This window comes from Balearica regulorum, chromosome 2 (assembly GCF_011004875.1).
Source record: "Balearica regulorum gibbericeps isolate bBalReg1 chromosome 2, bBalReg1.pri, whole genome shotgun sequence".
NCBI classification, from domain to species: domain Eukaryota; kingdom Metazoa; phylum Chordata; class Aves; order Gruiformes; family Gruidae; genus Balearica; species Balearica regulorum.
This window is the reverse complement of record NC_046185.1, coordinates 77089683-77110903: the sequence shown is the minus strand read 5'-3', so window position 1 is coordinate 77110903 and position 21221 is coordinate 77089683. Positions and strand designations below refer to the sequence as shown.

Here is a 21221-nt window from a genome sequence, read left to right as displayed (position 1 = left end):
ATTTCTTACATATCTGCTGTTTGACCATTTGGACTATTGCAATTTGATACTAAGACACTAACGAAGAGGTTAGGTCTCAGTTCTGCAAGGGTCCTAATGTCAGGTACCGTTCATTACTTAACATATCTATGAATCTGAATAAACAGAGGCTGAAGTCCAATGAGAAATCTTTTCGAAAAAGAAACGAGGGTATTTACCTTGCCAAGAAGGCTGAGTTGCAGTTTGTTGCTATGAAAGTGCTCTGAGGCTTTGCCTTTCTTGTTACACAGCAGTATCTTGAACCTTCAGCCCCAGCTGATCTGTGTGCCATGTAATTAAATCTGGGAGAGGCAGAGCTCATACAAAGAGAGTCCTGGATGCTGAAGATCTCAGATTTTGTACCAAAATTTCACCTGGGAACATGTGAAAATGTCAGAACCATAAATTGGCGTCTCTCTCCTCTTTATCAAAGAAGTAGCATCACCTTCCCAAGTCCCCTATTTCCTTCTGTCTCGCTCTACCCACAACTAGCTGCTGCTTGGCAGCAAGGCTTACATGCTTGTAAATGCAAAGTAATGATGGTCCTTCCAGCTGTTCTTCTAGAATTAGCCAGGAGGTGTACTGGTTGCTCGCCCCATGGCAGAGTTTAAGTTATATAAGGCATAAAATTACTGGGTTTAGAAAAGGTAAAGATTCCATTCTTTATTCAGAGGTAATGATATGATAATCTGAAGGGAAAAACTTCTTAATCATTATTAGTCAGGTAGCAAGGAAAGTCTAGCTTAACTCTGTAAGACTTAGTCTAGAAACCCCATAGCAATCTGGAATTTCACTTTACTAGTGCAACCTATGGAAACATTTGACTTCTTCATGTCCTTCAAAACATTAGTCACGTATTTTAAAGTTTCAGAAGATTAAACCATTATTTAGCTGGTGAATATCTGACTGAGAGATACAAGATGGTGTCAATAGAAATAATTTTGTAAACTAGACAGGACTCATAGATGTTTATAGTGAGAACGCAGCAGCCAAAAGAGTTTAGCACCTGCATCCTCCTGTGGAGGAGTTTAAGTGTCTGGGTTTTCACACAAATAACAGACGCTCATGAAAGTACTTAACAGTGAAACATTAGCATCCGGCAGATTTTCATTGCTCTCCTGAGCATCGATATTGCAGAGCTACCATTTTAATGAAAAAAAACCCACAAAAAAAAAAACCCTGAAAATTTTACCTAGCCTAAAAATTTCAGTTACGGTGCCAAGTACTTTGGGAAATCCAGCCCTAGCCACGGGTAGGGCACAGTAGGCTGCTAAAGAGCTACTGCGCCAGAAGGGTTAGTGCAGCTCGGACTGCTCTGGAACATCTGTAAAGCAAAACTCATAGAAGATTATACCAGTATGTCATCTAATGTGGCTTAAAAATAAATACATACGTAAATAAATAACCTTTTGGGTTCCAAGCCCTTGCTCAGCTCCAGAACAAAAGCACCACACTTACAGATCACTCTCTAGTTTTTCTTTTGCATTTCTGTCCCAATAGTCTGGCTATCTGGGTTTCAGCCATCATAATAGACCGCTCTGCCCATTTTCTGTATCAAAAAGTACAAAGGAGAAAAATGCAATCATATTTAAACATGAAAGTGTCCATCGGCTATTCAAAACCACAAGCAGATATTTCAACTAGTAAATCAAATACCACTTCATGGCTGGAAAAGGCTGGCAAGCGAGAGTTAAAGCAGAGTCATCTGATGCTGCAGTGTGGACAGAGCCGGGCACAGCCTGCGCTGCCCCGATTAAACGCTGCTTAACGGCCTCCGCCCGCGCCCGGGGCTCGGCAGTACCGCGGGTTCGCAGCTGAGCCCCGCGGGTGTGCGGGACCCCGCCAGCCGGGCACCGGGGCTCCTCTCCAGAGGAGGGCGGCGGGTTCGCGCCTTACACAACGCGGGGGGAGAGCGCCCATCCCCGCCGCATCGAGCCGCAGTCTTCGCGCGGGTACGAAGCTCACGTCCCAAACCGACGCCCTTACACCGGCAAAAGTTTCAGCCGTCGGTGCGCGGGGCTGACCCCAAACGAGCCCGCGCTGCACCGCTTTCCCTCCCGACAGCCGCTCGCCCTCCCGCCGCGGGAGGCTCCCCCCCTCCTCCCCCCTCCCGGCGCCGCCGAGGGGCCCGGAGCGAGCCCGCCGTGGGGCTCTGCGGGACGCGTGGCTTTGGCCCCCCACGCACACGCACACCCCCCCACACCATCACCGCCGGCGGGGAGGGGCGCGCAGGGCCGCTGTGCGGCCGCGGTAGGCGCTGCCGCCCCCCCGGCGAGCGGCGAGTCCCCTCCCCGCGCCGCGCCCTGCGCCCGGCCCGGCGGCGGAGGGAGCGCTCCGTCCTGCCCCGGTGCCGCCCCCCCGCCCCCCGGGGACGGGAGCGCACGGCCGCCATGTGAGAGAAACGGGGGCCGCGGCGGAGCCCGCCCCTGGGGCGGCGGGGCCGGATCGGCTGGCCGCCGCGCTGCGCTGCAGGCTGTGCAGGTCCGCGGAGGCGGCGGCGGGCGGGCAGCGACAAGCCGACGCCGGCCGGCCGGCCGCCCGCGGCCCCGCCATGGGAGCCAGGCGGGGAGGGACGCTCGCCGCTCCGAGCCGCCGGGGGGGCTGAGCGCGGCTGCGGCGCAGGTAGGGAGGCGCCGGGCCGGGCCACAGGGAAGGCTGCGGGGCTGGGGAAGGGGCTGGTCCCGGCTCCCCCCCGCCCCACCGGGAGGGGGTCGGGCGGCGCTGCCCGGCCCGCCGGAAAGTTTGGGCAGGCGGCGCGGCGCCCTGCCTCCTCCGCGGTGGCCGGGCAGCGCGTGGCGGGCGGAGCGCGCTGCCCCGCGGTGCTGCCGCCCCCGCCGGGCCGCCGGTAAGGGCCGGGGCCGGGGAGCGGGGGGGTGCGGGCGGGCAGAGAGGGAGGCTTTTAAATGGCTTTGAGGAGCGGTACCTCGGAGGTGGTGCCGTGGCGGGAGGCTGGAGCGCCTTTCCTTATCGTGGTCGGAGTAGTGTACGTATTTTGGTTTTTTTTCCTATTTAATGTGCAGTGTTTTAAGGACAGGTGCTGGGAGTGCTGCTGAACTCCTGGAAGATGTGGGTTAAATGCCACTCTGCTGTGGAAACTCTTTAACGACTGTGCTTTGCCTTTAAAACACGGGGAGAAAGAGGTGGTCTGTGCTTGTTTAGGTAGTTCGGAAGAGAGGCAGTTTGGCTCTGCTCGCTTTAATATGCTTGGGTTTAGTTGTCTTTACAAGAAATGTGCTCACTGGTAGGTATTTAAGAAAAAAACCCAAACACAGCAACACACTTCAGACTGAATAAGAGGTTAATGGAAATCATCATGCATGCAGTCAGCAAATAGGACTCAATTGTCTGATTTCTGTTCCGGACTCTGCTGTGTTTTGGGGAGCTCCATTTAAATCAGTGTCTGTCCTTTTCACGTGTTGTCATTTGAAAGGAAAAATAGTCCCCAAGTGTTTTGCTTTTTTGCATGCACCTGCCTTTGCAAATCCTAACTCCCCAGAGTTCTGCGTGGTGCTCTCACGGAGCCGAAGACGCCCGGTCCGTGTCCAGAGCCCTGCTGTTTATAAGACTTGGCAGAGTGGGGGAGGAGGAGGAGGGATGCAGCACCAGGCTGTTGTTTGCCTTTTGCATAAACTACCAAGACAGGTTGCATATTGTTTGAGATGTTGCATCGGGGGGCTGGGGGTGGGGGGGGGAGGGAGAAGTGTAGAAGCTGAAGTATTCCTAATCCTTCTCGTCCTAGGGACTGTGGATCTGTGAAGCACTTCCCTCCGATGTGAATGCAGTGTCCCCTGTGGGATGCAGTAGGTGATGCCCAGCTCTACTGCAATGGCAATTGGAGCTCTCTCTAGTTCTCTTCTCGTAACCTGCTGCCTCATGGTTGCCCTCTGTAGCTCCACCATACCTGTACAAAAACTGGCCAAGGCTCAAGACAAACAGGAGATAAAGGCGAGCCAGGAAAAGAGGGATCACACATCAACAAGGGACAGCCAGACAGGCCCGGGGAAAATGAATGAGATCGGCAGGAGCGGGAGGGAGGAGGGCAGCAGGGACTGGAAGAGCAAAGGAAGCAGGAACTACTCGAGCAAGGAGTCTTGGACTAAGCAAAAGCAGGCTTGGAACAGCCAGGGAACAAGCAGTAAATCCGGGAGCATTCAAGTGCAAGAGCAAAGGGACGCCGCTCCCGAGGAACCTCAGGTGGCTGAAGATTCATCTCTCCCAGAAGCTGTTGTGAGCGTCACTCCCGAGCCTCCGGAGGAGTACGCCTATCCGGACTACCGTGGGAAAGGCTGCGTGGACGAGAGCGGCTTCGTCTATGCCATCGGGGAGAAGTTTGCGCCGGGCCCCTCTGCTTGCCCCTGCCTCTGCACTGAAGAGGGCCCGCTGTGCATTCAGCCCGAGTGCCCCAGGCTCCACCCTCGGTGCGTCCATGTGGACACCACGCAGTGCTGCCCGCAGTGCAAGGAGAGGAAGAACTACTGCGAGTTTCGGGGGAAAACCTACCAGACCTTGGAGGAGTTCATGGTAAGGGCTGAAGCCAAAAGTCATTTTGTGGGCCCTTCTGTCATTTAAAGGGGCGTTATGTTCTTCGGGTGCTTTCTCAGAGGGTGTTTTGGGTCTCCCTTTTCATTTCTGTATTGATACGACTTCTGCAGTGCTGTAAAACATTCCCCTTAAACATGACCTTTCTTGCTTTATGACACTGTAACATTTTTAAATGAGGGGGCTGATCTTTATCAATTCTTTTGGTATTTACAGTAAAAAATGCTCCTTGAAAGGATGGTATTTGGTGGTGATGTGGATTTTATGAGAATTTCCAGCATTACATTTGTTTTCTTATTTAACTGTTAACTGTGAAACTTCTACCTTGCAGGGATCGAGCAGGGTTTTGTGGGCTGACTTCTATTCCTGGTAATCAGTCTGTGATGATGCCTTTCTCCAGTCACTTCTCTTTTCCTTTTTAACCATTTAAACTGTGCTGCCAAGGTTGTGCAACGCTTGCTTTCTGAGAATGACTGCGGGCCTTCTTTTTAATAGGAGCATGATTTGCGGTATGAATTACAGTGATACCTAAACAATGGACTTGAAAAGCTTTATGTTTAGGGAAATCCTTTTCGAATAGGGCCTTTTTAGCACCACTGTGCAAGGTTATCATTGAAAATGCAACTTATTACAGTGCACTGAAAAGTTTTTGGAGTTAGGGCCAATTCCCTGGTTGCTTACCTTGCCTTTTTCTCTTTAGTATTTTATTGTGGCTGAGATCTGTGAGCAGGGTCTGAGAATTTGCTTGCGAATGACTGTTAGGTACAGGCTGGTTCAAAACCCATTTCTGAACACACCAGAGATTTTTGAGCTGAATATGCTGAGGGGAGTACAAAATCCAGTTCAAGGTTCTGGCAGGTTGAAGAAAAAGAAAATGTATTTGTGAAAGCTATCAATAAGTTGCCACCTCTGCTCTCTGTGGTGTTTGTGTGTTCTTGGAAACTTAACTTCAATTCATAATGTCTTTCCACATTCTTCAACTTCTTGAAAAATAAACAAATAAGCGAAGAAGCAGAATTACTCTTTCCAGAATAAATCAGTGTTTCCCTTTATTCTCTTCAGGCAGTAATGTGTAGATCATCAGTGATTTTTCAAAGCATGACAGAAAGCATCATATCATCCTCCCTTTTTCTATGTCACCCTCAAGGATTGCATTCAGCTTTGAGGTGACAGTTTTCTACTTTAAAAGGGAGAAGGTACTTTTAACAGCTAGTTGGTATGACCTTTTTGGAGAGGGATTGTGAGATCCTTCCTTTTCTGGAGAAGTTAATTCTCAGGGGTGGCCAAAACAGTGATACTTTTGCACATGTTCTCTGTAGGTCTCCCTGTCAGGGTTTTAAAGGCTTCCCCCATGCTCTTCTAACGAGTTGCATTTTTTTGTCTTTATATAGTGGTGTCATATTAATGCCTGTAAAGCAAGCCTAGAATACCTTATTGTATTAAGCGTGTAGTGAGCAGATAAAACTGTAGGGCTCCCTGTTACATTGGAACATCGCTGGCAGCCTTGGTAAAAAGGGAATGCTGGACAGTGACATTTACAGAAATGTGCTGAAAAGACTTTGGCTTTCAGCTTTCTTTTTAGCCCCACTCAGCCTTTAGCCCTTGTGCTGATACCTTCCTGTAATGAAACATCAGTTCCCTTCCTGCTTTGTGTTACCCAGCTTTGGAAACATGAGTGAGAAGGGATGCCTGCTTGGGATGCACAAGGAAAGTTACCAACGCAGTTAAGCAGTGGAACTGCAGCCTGTTTATTTTGATGTGTGAAGACTTTGGTTTTCAGTTGAGCTTCAACGTTGGTTCGAATACTGTGAGCACAAAACTGTAAATGCAGCTGTTTGCCTGTGCCACTGCAATCGGTGGAGATGTCTGATGAGGTAAGGTACAGATGTAGTCAGATTGCTGCTGCTCTCTGGAAACAATAGCAAATGCACGTAATTGCACATGATTTCAAAGGTCATTTTACAAGTTTAAAGTTGATGGCCTTACAGAAGTTATTAATTTGCTGTCTCTTGATTAAGGTCAGGGAAGGAGTTATAAATGGATAGCAACTTGATTTTTCTCTGCGTCTGCACCTACTATTTGTGGCAAAGGGTATCAGAGATCACTGAAAGAAGAAAAAGGTGACCTCCTAACTTTTAAGTGACATTATCTGCACAAATATTTATATATAGATGTGTAAATATGCATACAGGTTTGGGAGCTTACTTACACAAAATTTATATATGGCTTGGCATGGCAAAAAATTGTTCTAACCAGAGCCAGTGCTAACTCAATAGCTGAGTGTTCCAGGGAGGTCTGATGCATTTCTTCTTTCATTCACAGTCCTTCCTGCAGGCTTTGCTTGTGTGTGTGTGCATGCACGTGTTTTTCTGTTTTCAAAAATGACATGGATGTCAACACAAACCACAGTACCAGTTGTGGGGGAAGGATGAGATCTCAGAAGGCTGTTTCCATCGGCATTACTCTACTCTGCTGTGGGTATCGTGAGGCAGGATGGCAGAGGGATCACAGCATCCATATGAGTGGAACTGGGAGCAGAAGCCCTATTTGGTGAAATGCAACAAGAATAAAATTCTGTACTGGAGCTGGGGATTGCTGAGCACGTGCTCCACTAGATGTTTTTCAGTCTTACAGTAGGATTTGAAAATGCAGGCTGACTTACAAAGTAATAGCCTTACAAGGACCATAAATTCTCTTCAGAAGTATAATATGGTTTGGGAAACATCTACGTTTTTTTTTAAAGTTGTTGCTTTGTGTGTATTGTTTAGAATTTCTCTGCTACCAAAATTTGTATTTATTTGTGAATAACTTGGAAATCTGGAAGTCAACAAGCCCAAATGGATTTTGAAGCATCTGTGGTATTTTGAAGGCATAGAGAAGTAAAATCAAGGTTGATATGTTTATTCTGGTCAGCCTAACCCCATTCACGTTCTCCTGAGTTGTGCAAGTGGCAAGGAAATATTAATAAAAATGCCAGCACAATAGCAAATCAGTTTGGGATTATAATTGACCTTTTTTAAAACTTAGATGTTTTCAAGGCTCAAGAAACCAAATGTAGATTATATATATTTTAATTCAGATTTTTTGTTGCTTTGTTTTTGTTTTGTTTTTTTAATTAAAGTTTGGCGTGTGGAAAGGGGGAAGAGAAAGCTCAAATTACTTTGGACCAGAACTTCAATGAATGCAAATGATTCGTCACTTCTTAATTATGACAATTTACACTAAGTTGCTGGATAAACCTGCTACAGTTTTCTTCATGCCCCACTAGTGGGAAATCTACCTGTTTACACAACAGTGTGTTTGCTTTTTTACAACATCCGCAACTCCATTTATACATCTGCTCATAAACTTACCTTTAAACAATTCTAAAGAAATTATTTTGCCATCTGTACTCTATTTTCTACAGGTTTTACGGTTGCCTGGTGAATACTTAAGACTTCTGTGCCTCTGATTGTCTTCCCACAGTTTTTGCATAGGCAGAACTACTGCTGCTGTAGAGTTAATAGCTTCATCTGTAGACCACAGAGATGTGGTATCATTAGTCTTCAGAGACACGTTGATAGTTCTTATTATTTCCAGTCCAGCCTGGTTATGTCAGATGTGCTAAGCGTGAGTGCTGCTGGGCTGGTCGTTTCCCAGATGAACAAGTGGGATGCTCATTGCATTGGCTGCCACTAGGAACTGAGCTGCAGGGAATGAGCTTACATTGCAGGAGCAGAGGAAAGGAAATGCAGGACCAAATGCGTCTTTTCATTCTGATTTATTTAGCTGTTGTTATTTATACACACTCTTATTCTCTCTCTCTCTCTGGTGATGCTTATGTCTTCAAGTACTAAGCTGCCATTAAGATGTGGAAAGAAGTGGAGGTTTTCTACAGTTCCTGCTACATTCTGATGATACATAAAAAGCAATACACTACTGTTTAGTCCAAAGATGAACAGATAAAGATTGACATTAATACCATTTTAGCAGCCACTGTGGTTCACTTACATGCCTGAAAAGAGCTTTGTAGAAATAAGCACATGGAGACCTTCCTTAACCCTGCTACCGTTACTCATATTGATGGGTTGTAGAGATGACAGTACTTCTTAAAGGTGTACTGTAGTCATTCCCCTGGAATCTCATGATCTGTTACACGGGAAGAGTATTTGTGACTGCAGTATCATATTAACAGTGTAATCTATTCATGAAAGATGTAGTCTTCAAGTGTATGTGCTGTATAGGATGGAAACGCATTATTCTGAATCATCATTATTAGATAAAGATTAGATCAGTTTTGTTTCTCATTCAGTGGTATTTTCAATGCTTCATTAAATGGTTTCTTGTTCTGGGAATTTTAGGCTGCTGTCAAATTTTGAATTCTAGTAAACAACCTACTTAATTAGAATATGTTTAAATTTTACAGATGAGAGATTTTAGGAATAACATCTGTGTGCTGTCTTGTTTCCTGATTGTCATCAGATACTCTAGTTTTTACATCACTTCTAATAGTGGCTGGCACAGCTACTAAGTGGAATCCTGGGAGAGGGAATATCTGTTGTAGTTACTGGTCTCGTTGAACTGTGATCATTGGCAAATTTGCATTTTTTCAAGTGATGGCAAAAAATGTTGAAACGAATTGAAAGCTATAGGTTTGCCTTGTTGAGCCTGATCCTTGGAATGGAGTTCTAGTAGCATTCATCAAGTGGGATTAATTGGGGGAAAAAAAAATCAATCCTCCCCAAAAAGCAAGTTTTCGTAACTTAGCAAGCATTGTTTCTGGATATAACTCCAGAGGGAAGGATTCTTACTATTGACTTGCAGAGAGATAAGAGCTTAGGTTTGCCAACACTCAAAATTTTACATGCAGTTCAAGTGATTACCTGTAATACCTGTGCCTCTTGACTTTGAGTGCTGGATCAGAAACATCCTCATCTGATGATGCTCCAGCTCTGCAAGTCAACATGGCAGTTTATAAACAATTACAGGACAAAGTTTTTGTCCCAAAGCCTGCAATAAAAATCTACAGTACTGGGCTGTCAGCCTCCCTGGAGCATTTTATAAATGTATGGTGTGGTGTTATCATGGGTGGAGTGTAAAGCAAAGAGAAAACTGGCAGTGAGTAGCTGGCAAAGGAAGCCTGAAATAAATAAGAGTAATAAAAGCAGCAAGCAACACAGCAAGACACCCTATTTAGTCTTTCTAAGCAGAGTGGACGGCGTGAAAAGGTATGTGAGGGCATAAGCAAATAACAGCCCTGGCGGGTGGGAAGAGAAGTGGCAAAGCATGGATGAGCATTTAGTTGGAGATGATGCTGTGCAAGCATCGACATGTTTGAACTTTGGAAGTGAGAAGGATGTGAAAGAGGCAAGCAAGCAGAGAATGGATTGGAGGAAAAATGTGATGGGCTGCATAAGAAATAGGGATAAGAAACCAGATGATCTACAAGTTAGACATCCAGAGGATTCTTCACAAAGAATAATTTGGTTTAGATTTGAGGTTTTATTGGATAAATGCAACAGGTGGTTGTTTGGCATCAAGTGGAATCAGGAATTAAAAAGGGTCTATAAAAAAAATTACCTCATCCTTAACTAAACCTAGAATCTGCACAGATTGTGGATATAGAGGATCATTGGTAATAACATTCAACTGCATTTTAATCCTGTGCTCTGAGCATGGATGCCAGTGTGTTTTTTGGAGTACAGCTGTGAGATTTACAGTATACCACTTAGTGCTCTTTAGCACCCTTGCTTCCCTCTACCTCCAGCTCCTTGTGTGGTACGAGGACATCAGCGATGCAGCGTGCGGCGCCTGATCAGGAGCACTGAAGAGGACAGCTGGAATTGTACATGTGGCAAATGCAGACGTTTGAAAGTCCATTTTTTCCTAAGTAGGGCCTTGATGCTGTTTTGTTTGGAATTAATTTCATTGAAGTAGGTCATTCAAGTAATTATCTCATGGTACTCGTATTCTGTGGAGTTCTTCAAAACCAGTAACATTTCAGCAGGTAAAAAGAATGACCTGTATTTTGCTTCACCCCTTTCTTTGAACTGCAATTTCTTTTCAGAAAGTGACAAGTATTACAAGAATGGTCCAAATACAATTAACCTGTGGGAAATACTTGAGTTCAAAGGATGTTTCATTTTTTATTTCAATAAAATGCAACTTCCTGCTACCAAAAAGCTTCCAAAGCTGGAAAAATTGCAGTAAGGATTTCCATTAAAAGAATTTTCACATTTCATTTAGCAAAATTTTTCTTCTTTAAATACAGTATTTTTTGCTAAATTTCTTTTTGAACCTCTAATAGAATTAAACCAGGTTTAATCTAAATTATGAACTTAATTTGCTGGAAGTTCATTAGAAATGTGGTAGGGAAATTTTTGCTTTGTTTGTGTTAAAAGTCTAAAGTGTTCTTGTTCCCAAGATCCCTTTGACTTTCCCACTTGGGGCACGGGTTCAGAACAGAACCCGTGGGGTTTTTTCTGCTGCGGTTCTGTAATTTTGCAGGAGCACAGTTTCACTCTCTGCTTTATTCAGGCCACAAAAAAAAAAGTATTTTTTTAAAGGGGGGAGGAGAAAGAGGTGAAGGAAATAACAACGCAAATGGGAAGTAGGCATTGCACTCTTTAGGAGGGCATTAAGTGAAAGTGAAAAGATGACTGGGTTTGTGTTCCAGGTTTCTCCATGTGAGAAGTGTCGCTGCGAAGCCAATGGTGAAGTGCTGTGCACTGTCTCAGCTTGTCCCCAGACGGAGTGCGTGGATCCAGTGTATGAGCCTGACCAGTGCTGTCCCATCTGCAAAAATGGTAAGTGGCAGCTGCAAAACTAGAAGGGGGCTTCTGTTGGAGAGATCCACGTTGCTCTGTTTTGCTTCTGAAAAATAATTCCAGTATTTTCCGTTTTCCCCAAACGGAGATGGAGAAGAGCTTTCTGTGGGTGGCGTCTTCACAGGGTGAGGAGCCAGTTCTGCCCTCGACTGGGATGGACTTGATTATGACCTGCAGGGATTTTTGTTACTCAGGAGACAATTAGGGTGTTACTACCAGATATTCATCTGCCTTCTGAATATAGATTGTGCATGATCTCATTGTGGCTATGTTTTACATAGGCACACAAAACAGAACTCGGGCTCTTCATGTTACCCACCTTTCAACGTGAGCTGTAAAAGTTACTTTTGTTCTCCCTTCTTATTTGTTCCGCTTTCAAAGATTCTTTTTTTTTTTTCTTTCCTAAGGCAAATCAAATGTACCTTATTGAGCTCATTTAATTTTCATAACTAAATGAATTAAAATCCCAAGTTTAATTGAATATTTTTCGTAACTAAATTAGACAGAAAGTCTCTCTACTCCCAGCAAGAACTTGCATTAGATCAAAGTCTTGGTCTATTTAGAGGAAAAAATTACATGACACACTAGCTCATCACTTATAAAGAAGAAATGATAATTTATTAATAGAAATGAAAGCTGCAAAATCTCAAATGAAATTATATTTAAAATTAAAAAAGACATTTAAAAATATTCAGATAGTTTGCAGCCATATATTATTTCTCTAGAATAGGTGGGTTCCATTACATTAGCTAAAACAAACTGATTAAAATTGTGGAAAAGCTAGGGGAGGAGAGAGTGTACAGCACATGCTTTCCAGAAATTCAACAGTTGATGATAAGGGATAGTTAATTGCATTGGAGGAGTTTCATTTGTATGGGTATAAAAGTAATTGCTTCACATCCCTTAATTGGTTGTTACAACCCTGAAGGAATTTGTTCTCGGCTGTACAGCTTAAGGGCACTCTGCTTATGGAGATGAGGACAGGCATTTTCTGAGGCAGTTAGGGGCAGTTACTGAAAAAGGCTGAATTTGGGAGCTAGTGGTATGATAGCTAGCTGCTCCAGAGGATCCTTTAGCACTTGTTCGATGGCAAGAGCCTACTGACATGCTCACAGCCTTTTTGTGTGCACCATGCTCTGCAGCACTTGCCCCGGTTAGGTGACTCTTGGCAGGCAAAAGGTCTACTTTCAGTGTCAGGGATGGAGTTACAAGCATCATGTGTGAAGTCTATGTAATCTTTCCCACTGAATTTCTCCAGCGGTGTTAACGGTGTTTGGAGCTGGATCGACTTTGCATTCGTGCACGTTCTCCCACAAGCATGCGGTGGCCATCTCCCAGCAGTGGCTTGCCTTTGGATTAAGGTGGTATGACAGTGCGGAGCTTGGCTTGGCTGTTTGCATAGATCCCCCCACGTGTTTCCCAGAAATGGGGTCTGTTTAAAAAAAGTCATACATAACGCGCCTTAGTTGTGAGGAGCCTGCCCTCTCTGAGTGCTGAAGCTGAATTACTCAAGTTCTGCCTGCAAGAAAAGGGTGGTCTTGTTCCTCAGCGTCTGAATCCCCGATACTAATTGCATATTCCTTGGTATACCCACAAACTGGCATCTCTGACCCAGTTTCAGACCAAGGTGACCAGAGCTGACTGTTTCCAGTGAGCTGTACTGTCACTTCTCTGCATGTCAGAGAACCAAGAGTGGCTTTCCTTGTTAGTTTTTAGATGAGGAAAAAAGCCATTAACAGTAACAACAAAAACAAGATAGTTCAGAAGAAGCTCGACTTTTCTGGTTCAGCAGCTTCGGTACAGTATCACAAAGAAATTTCTGAGGAATTGTCTCCATCTGGGGAGTGCATTAAAAAAAAATAACAGGCTGTTTGCTTTCAGAGCTTGTTTTAAATCGTGGGACATGCAGTTTGCAAGGAACTTCAGTCAATTGCTGAATGTTTTTAATTAGATTGGAGCAAAAACCTACTGAGCAGGAAAACCTAGCCTGCCTCATCCCCTCATTTTCAAGCCTACTGGAACAAACACGCTGTGAACGTGAGTTGGGGAAACAATCATCATGTTGTGCTTCAGGGTTGATTGTTGCAGCTATGACATCAACGACATTGTGTTAGTGACCCAAAAGAGCTTGGGTGATGCACAGGGAGCCTAGCCGCATAACCTGAGTGGTGGGAAAGGTGGAGCCGTGGAAAGCCTCCAAGTGGGGTGACTGCTGTCCGTGCTGTGCATCCCGCCCTTGGTAGAGCAAGAAGGGGTGAGAAGTGAAGTTTGGGTTCTCTACATTTACTAACACTGATGTGTTGAAAATGCGCAAAATCCAACTCATCCCTTTCCTGGCACTTCATAACTTAGAAGACTTTCCCAACTTGCCTGTCCTGTGGATTGCTGGCGGTGAACCAACAGAGTCAGAGCAAAGCAACTACATCCATCGCTGGAGCCTGATTAAGAATTGTGGAGGAGATCTAGCGAAAGCCTGCCGTTATTAGAAGTGAATTAATTCAGTCTCTTGGCAGGTGTGAGACACTGTGCCTTATCCCTTGTGGGAAGGAGCGGGCGTAGTTGACTTCCCCAGCCTGATTCCACAGAAGTGCTGGCAACCCTTCAGATGAGGGATGGATAGGTTACTGCCCATCGGGCTTACACAACTGCGCGCGTGTACAGGTACAGACTTACTTTGAATGTAAGAAGTAGTGAATGGAAAACTTCCAGAGCAAAGAACAGTCTTATGTGTAGCATTTAATCATCTTCTATATCACATCCTGACTTTCAAGAAGGAGCCTAGATACTTCCATAGCTGAAGATGTCATGTTCTTCTTTGTGGGCGAGGACAGGGAGTGCTTTAAAGAAGTAGCCGGTCTGAAAAGTAGTCTATAGAAGGGATAAAAGGTGACACCTCAGTGAGAAAATCTTGGGGTGAGGGGAATTTTCCTGCTTTTTATGTCTCAAATCACTACAGCTAAGGGAGCTGTTTTGTGTTTACCTTGCATACATGCCCTGCGAGGAAGCAGGGTGGGGACAGAGGAGAATGGAGGAGAGGCTTTCTTCTTCTTGAGCTTCACGCTTTTGGTAACCAACAGCAGCAGCAACAACAAGAAAAAAGATCCAGAAAGTTAAATCTGACTTCAGAGAGCTGCACTAAGTAACAAATGCCCAATTCAGATTTCCATCCTGCTTTATAGTACTAGCAATGTAGTTACTTCTGTGGAAGCCGTCTCTGTTCACAGCAATATCAATAAACTTAGAATCAGGTACAGAGATTTCTAGAGTTCGTATGGAATAAAAAGTAGAGATAATAGGCATACAATTCCCTTTCCATTAGGAAAAAGCTGGGCACTTGTCACTAATTCATTTCGGTCAGTGGGAGGGGATGGGGGGTGATACTGAAAGTGAATTATCTTGCTAGATTAAATTACCTTGCTTGTCTGTTCCACTTCTATTTCCAGTATTAGAGCCCTAATAGGCGTACCGAGCTGAATGCCGCTTTGCCTGAAGCGTGCAGCCACGGAGCAGTCGATGGAGCGAAGGGTGGCCCTGCTCCTGCTGGTGTCTTTGCAGGAGGATGAGATTAAACCTGCAGCCCACATGGAGCCTGGGGGGGGAGGCGTGGTTGCTAGACCAAAAAACATTTTGTTCTAAGGTCCCCAAGAGATTTTTATTTCATTATATGACTGAAAGATTGCCCCAAATAAGATGAAGCTGATCCTGGTGCCTTCCTAGCATTTATCTGTCTGTGCATCAGCGTTGTTTTTGTGTCTGCAGCAGGGAGAGCTGAACTTCTGTCAGCAAAGGCTCGTAGCTGCACAGTCAAAAATGCAAGCGCTGACGCCCAGGGTGTCATGTGTGTTCTCAGGGCTGTAACGCCCACAGGAGATGTCTCATCTGTTCTCACTGGCCGTGCAGTAAGAAGACTTTACTCTGGATGTAGTCACTCCGGGTGCCTTAGGTGGGATCAGTCAGGACCTCATTTCATATTTAGGTTCGTAGTTATGGTTGAATATGCATCATGTGATTGAAATGGTGCAGGTCTAACGTGATGTGGCCAGAGAGGGCAAGTGGTCATGGTTTTGTATACCTGTACTGTGAGGTTGACTCACTGAACCTCGTTTTAGTACCTTTACTACAATTACAATGTTTAGGCATGAGGTGACTTGAGAGTGCCTCTGAATGGCAGGTGGTGACCTCCATCTGTGCGAAGGAGCTCTCAAGGGGGGCAAAAACCTGCTAAAGGCTGGCAGAGCTGCCACCCCCTTCTGCGACTGTTGGTACATGTTCTGGTTTCAGCAGGGGTAGAGTTAATTTTCTTTCTAGCAGCTGATAATAGTGCTGTGTTTTGGATTTAGGATGAGAATAATGTTGATCACACACTGATGTTATTAATTGTTGCCAAGCAGTCAGGGACTTTTCAGCTTCTCATACTGCCCTGCCAACAAGAAGGCTGGGGGTGCACAAGCATCTGGGAGAGGACACAGCCAGGACAGCTGACCCAAACTGGCCAAAGCATTTTCCATACCATACAACGTCATGTTCTGTATATAACTGATGGATGGGCCAGGAGGCAGGGCAGCTCGGAGTCTTGTTGACCATTGACTTCGGGTGGTGAGAAATTGTGATGTTCATCACTTGTTTTGTGTATTATTATTTTCCTTTTTTTGATTTGTTGTTTTGTCTTACTAAATTGTCTTTATCTCAACCCACAAAGTTTTTTTTTCCTTTTCCATTTTCAATTCTCCTATCCCACTGGGAGGGGGGAGTGAGCAAACAGCTGTGTGGTTGTTTCAGCTGCCTGCTGGGTTAAACCACAACAGTCCTTTTGGTGCCCCACGTTAGGGTGCCATACAGGACTGTCGTTTTTTAACCCCAGCCAGCAGCTAAGGCCCATGCAACCCCCACCCCACCCCGGCAGGATGGGGGAGAGAATCGAAAGAGTGAAAGTGAGAAAACTTGTGGTTGAGACAAAAACAGTTTAATAGGTAAAGCAAAAGCTGTACACACAAGCAGAATTCATTCACCACTTCCCATGGGCAGGCAGGTGTTCAGCCATCTCCAGGACAGCAGGGCTCCATCACGCGTTAACGGTGACTTAGGAAGACAAACGCCATCACTCCGAACGCCGCCACCCTCCTTCCTTCCTCTTCCCCAAGCTCCTTATATACTGATCATGATGTCATATGGTATGGAATATCCCTTTGGTCAGTTGGGATCAGCTGTCCCAGCTGTGTCCTCTCCCAGCTCCTTGTGCACCCCCAGCCATCCGGCTGGTGGGGTGGTGTGAGAAGCAGAGAAGGCCTTGGCTCTGTGTAAGCACTGCTTGGCAATAACAAAACCACCTCTATGTAACGAAAACATCTCTATATTATCAATGCTGTTTTCAGCACAAATCCAAAACACAGCCCCATACTAGCTACTATGAAGAAAATTAACTCTATCATCTCATCTGAAACCAGGACAGTTGGGACTTTGTCTCACTGTGGGACTTAAATCTATTAAAAAATGGTGCTGGTCGAGGCAGTACCGTAGCCCCTGTGAGTTGTCGTCCCTCTCAAATGAGATGGAGAGAGGGTTTGTTGGGCTGGGGGACCTGTCTGGCCATAACAAAGCTGAGGATGTTTAATCTTGGCAGATAAAGGGAAGCTGCACTTTGGCAGCGGGCTCTTCCCTGCAGCCCCAGCTTTGCTCAAGCACCATGGAGAATCTGAACTGTAAAATTTAATGTCCTTCTGCAGTGTGTTTAAATAAAATACGATATTCCTTTGACTGTATATGCCTCAATTTCAGCAGCGAAGAAAGTATCATAATGCTGTCCTAGGTAGAGGTCAAGGCAAGACTATTTCAAACATAAGGAATTTAGTTGCTGTGAAATTTAAATAAACAGTGCTTTTGATTGTCCTCTCTTGTTTCTATTTTCATTTTAAATACCTTTTTCAGTCATGTTTTGGCAGCTAATTTATATATAGCAAAGCAGACCCAGAAGTTTTTAAGCCTGAGAGTGGTTCTTCAATCTACACTAGGGAAGGGATCACGTCAGGTGATCGTGGTGGTCTCTTCTAAATGTAAAACATAGGAATCATAAAATGATTGTAAAGTCTAGTTTATAAGATTGAAACAGTATTTGATTGATAAAAAAAGGAATTTACATTAAAAAATAATAACCTATGAACAAGAAATAATTTAAACTAATCCCAGTTCCACCCATACAGCATGCGCCAATGTAATTTGTTCCCTTCTGATGTGTTTAGTTCAGGCATGGGTATGAATGCCTGTGTGTGCAGGGTAGCATTTGTTCCATGTTTCTGTGTCCATGAGTCGCTTAGCAAAACCTTCTGCACAAACTTCCCACTTTAACAGGCTGTATTTCACAAAGTAATTTAGAATATGGGACTGTTAACCAGGAAATATTAATGTTTCAAGGGGAATTAATGTTTCAGGGGGGAAAACACCATTAAAGTTGCATGAACAGCTGTATATGATTAAAATTGCCTAGTGAATATGCAGGTAGGTTGAAAAACGGTAGCAGATATTTTGGCAGCTATTTATTGAAAACAAAGAAATGTCAGACTTGCTTCTTTTTGGCTGCACTGGGCATTTAAAGTGCCTTCCAAGTCTGGTAGGTGAAGTCAGTAAACTAGATGCAGTAGTTTTTGTTGTTAGTTTCTGCTGTTGATGAAGTTGAGAGGAAGTTCAGTCTGTGTCATCTTAATTCGAGGAATTCCTTTAACCCCATTACATCTCTTGGCTCACATCTCTCATTTTCTATCTCTACTCTGGGAGAGTTGGTGGCTACACAAGCTACGTGTGCTTCCTGTGCAGAAATCACAGAATTTTCTCCTTGTACCATTTTTTCCATGTAGATCAGAACCTGCTCAAGTGTGCATGGATGCACCAATGCAAACTGGGCTGAGCAAACCCCGTAGGGCTTGTCGTTTCCGACTCACATACATGTGTGTGCATGCGCGCGCATGTGGGATCCAGTATTGACTTGGTATTTTCATGTTGATCTGGCTAAGTGATGGTAGGTGTTGTTATTTCCTCTAAGGGTATTTAGTGTTCAAGTTACGTTGACTTCCAGGGTATATTTTTGGGGTTTTTTTCCCCTAATGATAGAAAGCTGCCAGAGGATGAGAAGGATTTGTCTGAAGACGTGGAAAAAGTGTCCAGTTACACTGAGCCTAAATCAGTTACTAGGACAAATCTATTCATATAGTGTATATGTATTTACTGTAGATACATACTGTGTGTATATATATATATATATTTTATTTTTTTTTCACCACGAAGCCAGAATGCTTTCAGTTGGGAGTTCTGCTGTCAAAAGGCAGCAGTAAGTGTCCCTGAGTGTATAGCATCTGTCACTTTGCTCAGACACACGAGGACAATAAGAAGTTGTACTAGTATTTGGTATTTAAAGTAGTACTTTACACTTAAGTAGGAGGATGTAGAAAAGCTTGTTAAAATATAAAAGCAGTGTATCCTATAAGCTTTCCAGAACTCACTTTGCAATGTTTTCTCATTACAGGCTGCTAGAGTGAGCTTGAGAAGCGTTTCTTCAGGAGTCAGTTTTAATCCTCGTACCTTATACTGCAAGCTTAACTCATATATCAGGGCTAAATTCTGCTTTATCAGTCACTTTCATGGCAACTGCTTGGAGGGGGTGTCACTTTACTGTGGGTTGAAGCAAAAGTCAGTGATGATGTGCCCCAAACAGTTGTTTAGTGGTGACAATCCCAGGTGAGTGTGGGAATCTGCCAGCTCTTCGTGGTGGAGTCAGAGCTTCAGTGTGTCGTGGCTCCTGGGTTCTTGAAAGAGGTTTTGCTTCAGTTCCAGGAGCAGAAAGATGAAAATGCTCTCTGTGCTGATAGGAAAAAAAAAAGAAACACTGAAATGTTTGAAGTGGATGGGGGGAGAAGAATAACTTTTCTGGCAACTTTCATGTATTTTAAAAAAGGAGAGGTCTGATGTACCTTATGCTGCTCACCATGGCAGTTTCACGTATCTGCCATCCTGTGTAGTCCTGGGTGCTGGTTCTGTTTCAGACAGGAAAGTGCCTTCGTGCTAATATGCACCAGGGTCTTGGATTAAACAGTGTGCTGTTGCTTGATTTGTCTTCCCTGACAGCTTCTCTTTTACATAGAGATGCGTTTGGGGATTTGCTTGTTTTCTAGTGAAACAGCTAACCCATGCTTCTCAAAGTGAAGTCATCAGTTACTTTGGGGTTTTGTTTATTTGTTTTGTTTTTTAAGTTCTTCATATGAGAATTTTCTGAGTTTATATTGCAGTTTTATTTACACATATGTATGGAGATAGGTAAGATGTTAAAAACCATAAAATCCTGGAGCTCACATTGTGCCCCCTTCCTCCTCCACACGCTGCCCCCAGCATTTGTTCTTTGCTGTTAAAAGAAAGTTCAGAAAACTACATTAAGGGAGTTGAAGTTTTTCCTACGTCCAGTCTTGTTCTTTATGCTGTTCAGTGGAAAAAGTATTTCCAGTGTTAATTTTGCTCCCCCATTCTGCTATGGTATGTCTTTTTTCATTTTGTATATGTCACTAATTGAAATTGTGGCAAAGAATTGGGGAGCGTGTATGATTCTGAGGTCTTCAATACTTGTTTGCATCTCACTGTATGCTATATCCTTGGAATAATATTCCCTATCAGTAGAATATTATACTATTTGATTAAATTATGAGCTCTTAGATTCTGAAACCCTGTCTTGCTCCATATTGAGTTACCATAGGTTAATGCATTACCCAGTGTTAGCTGAGCCACTGTCACTGTCTGCGTGAGCTCTCAGTCGTATTCTTTGCTGATAATCCTGGATGTAAATAGAAACTATGTACTAGCTAGGTGCTGCAGTAGTACAGTGATAGGACTGCATGGTTGATCAGTATTTTGCAGTGTGATTAAAAGGAGCAATGAAGAAAGATATACACCTTGTATGTTTTGCTTTACATTCTTTTGAGTTTTTTCATTGCTATTTCATTATGTTAAATGAGGCATCCAAGAGTTTACTTGGCTTTGAGGGGAGATGGAGGCTTATATTTAAGTGTTGTGGTATGTTAGTGTATTGGCAGTGCATCCCTCTGATGATAGATGATATATTCAAAATCTCCTTTTACTTCTAAGTGCAGTGTAATTTTCTCTGCTTATTTTTCAGAGGAAGTTAAGGTTTAGGCATTAAGGAAGATGTGAATTGATCCAGGCGACTTACTGATTGATGGAAGCAGGGAATTCGCTCATTTCATTAAACTTCATTTCTTAACACTTTGCTCTTCTATGGTTTGTGCTTTGCAACCTCGATTGCCTTTCCACGCAGTGCAGGATTGCTAACGCGAGGTCTGCCTTAACTCCTTGTAACTCCTCATTCTGCGGGACATGTCTTAGGTCTTACATGAGCATCACAGCAATCTTAGAAGTTTTCTTCCCGTCCTGTTTGAACTGTATTTGTAAATGAAGTACAGATCTGATGAAGAACGGGAAAACCTGTTTCCTTTCCTGGCATGAGTTTGACCAGGGGCTGACTTGTAAGCCTCTGCCTGTGTTTGGGAAAGGGTTCTGAAGGAAGAGGAACAGTGGGTTCTCAGGGGAGAGGCTAAAAGCCTCTGGTATTTTTTATTAATAATTGTAAAATTGCAGTGCTCGTTTTTCTTGTTGCTCTAAATAGCGTCTTCCTGTTTCAAACTACTGCACTGGGGAACTCCCCTACGCTGTGTGCTGTGAGAGTCCTGAATTAAGTCCCTGACGATTACTTTTGCCCAGCAGGTCAAACATCTTTATCAGCTGGAGATTCAAGTGCTTTCCTAATTTAAAACCTTGATCTTTAAGTTGGAAGCAGCTTTTACTTCATGAACCTTTGGATTGCTT

The 21221-nt window shown here is 44.2% G+C and overlaps 1 protein-coding gene across 1 annotated transcript in view; it reads left to right on the top strand.

Moving 5' to 3' along the window:
* The first annotated feature begins 2454 nt into the window (after positions 1 to 2454).
* The window catches only part of VWC2 (von Willebrand factor C domain containing 2), a 61138-nt gene continuing 42371 nt past the window's right edge, over positions 2455 to 21221 (top strand). The window contains exons 1-3 of the mRNA XM_075747115.1: positions 2455 to 2640; positions 3758 to 4539; positions 11213 to 11342. Of these exons, the coding sequence (XP_075603230.1) occupies positions 3826 to 4539; positions 11213 to 11342 (844 nt within the window). The 5' untranslated portion in view covers positions 2455 to 2640; positions 3758 to 3825. The remainder of the gene's footprint in view (positions 2641 to 3757; positions 4540 to 11212; positions 11343 to 21221) is intronic.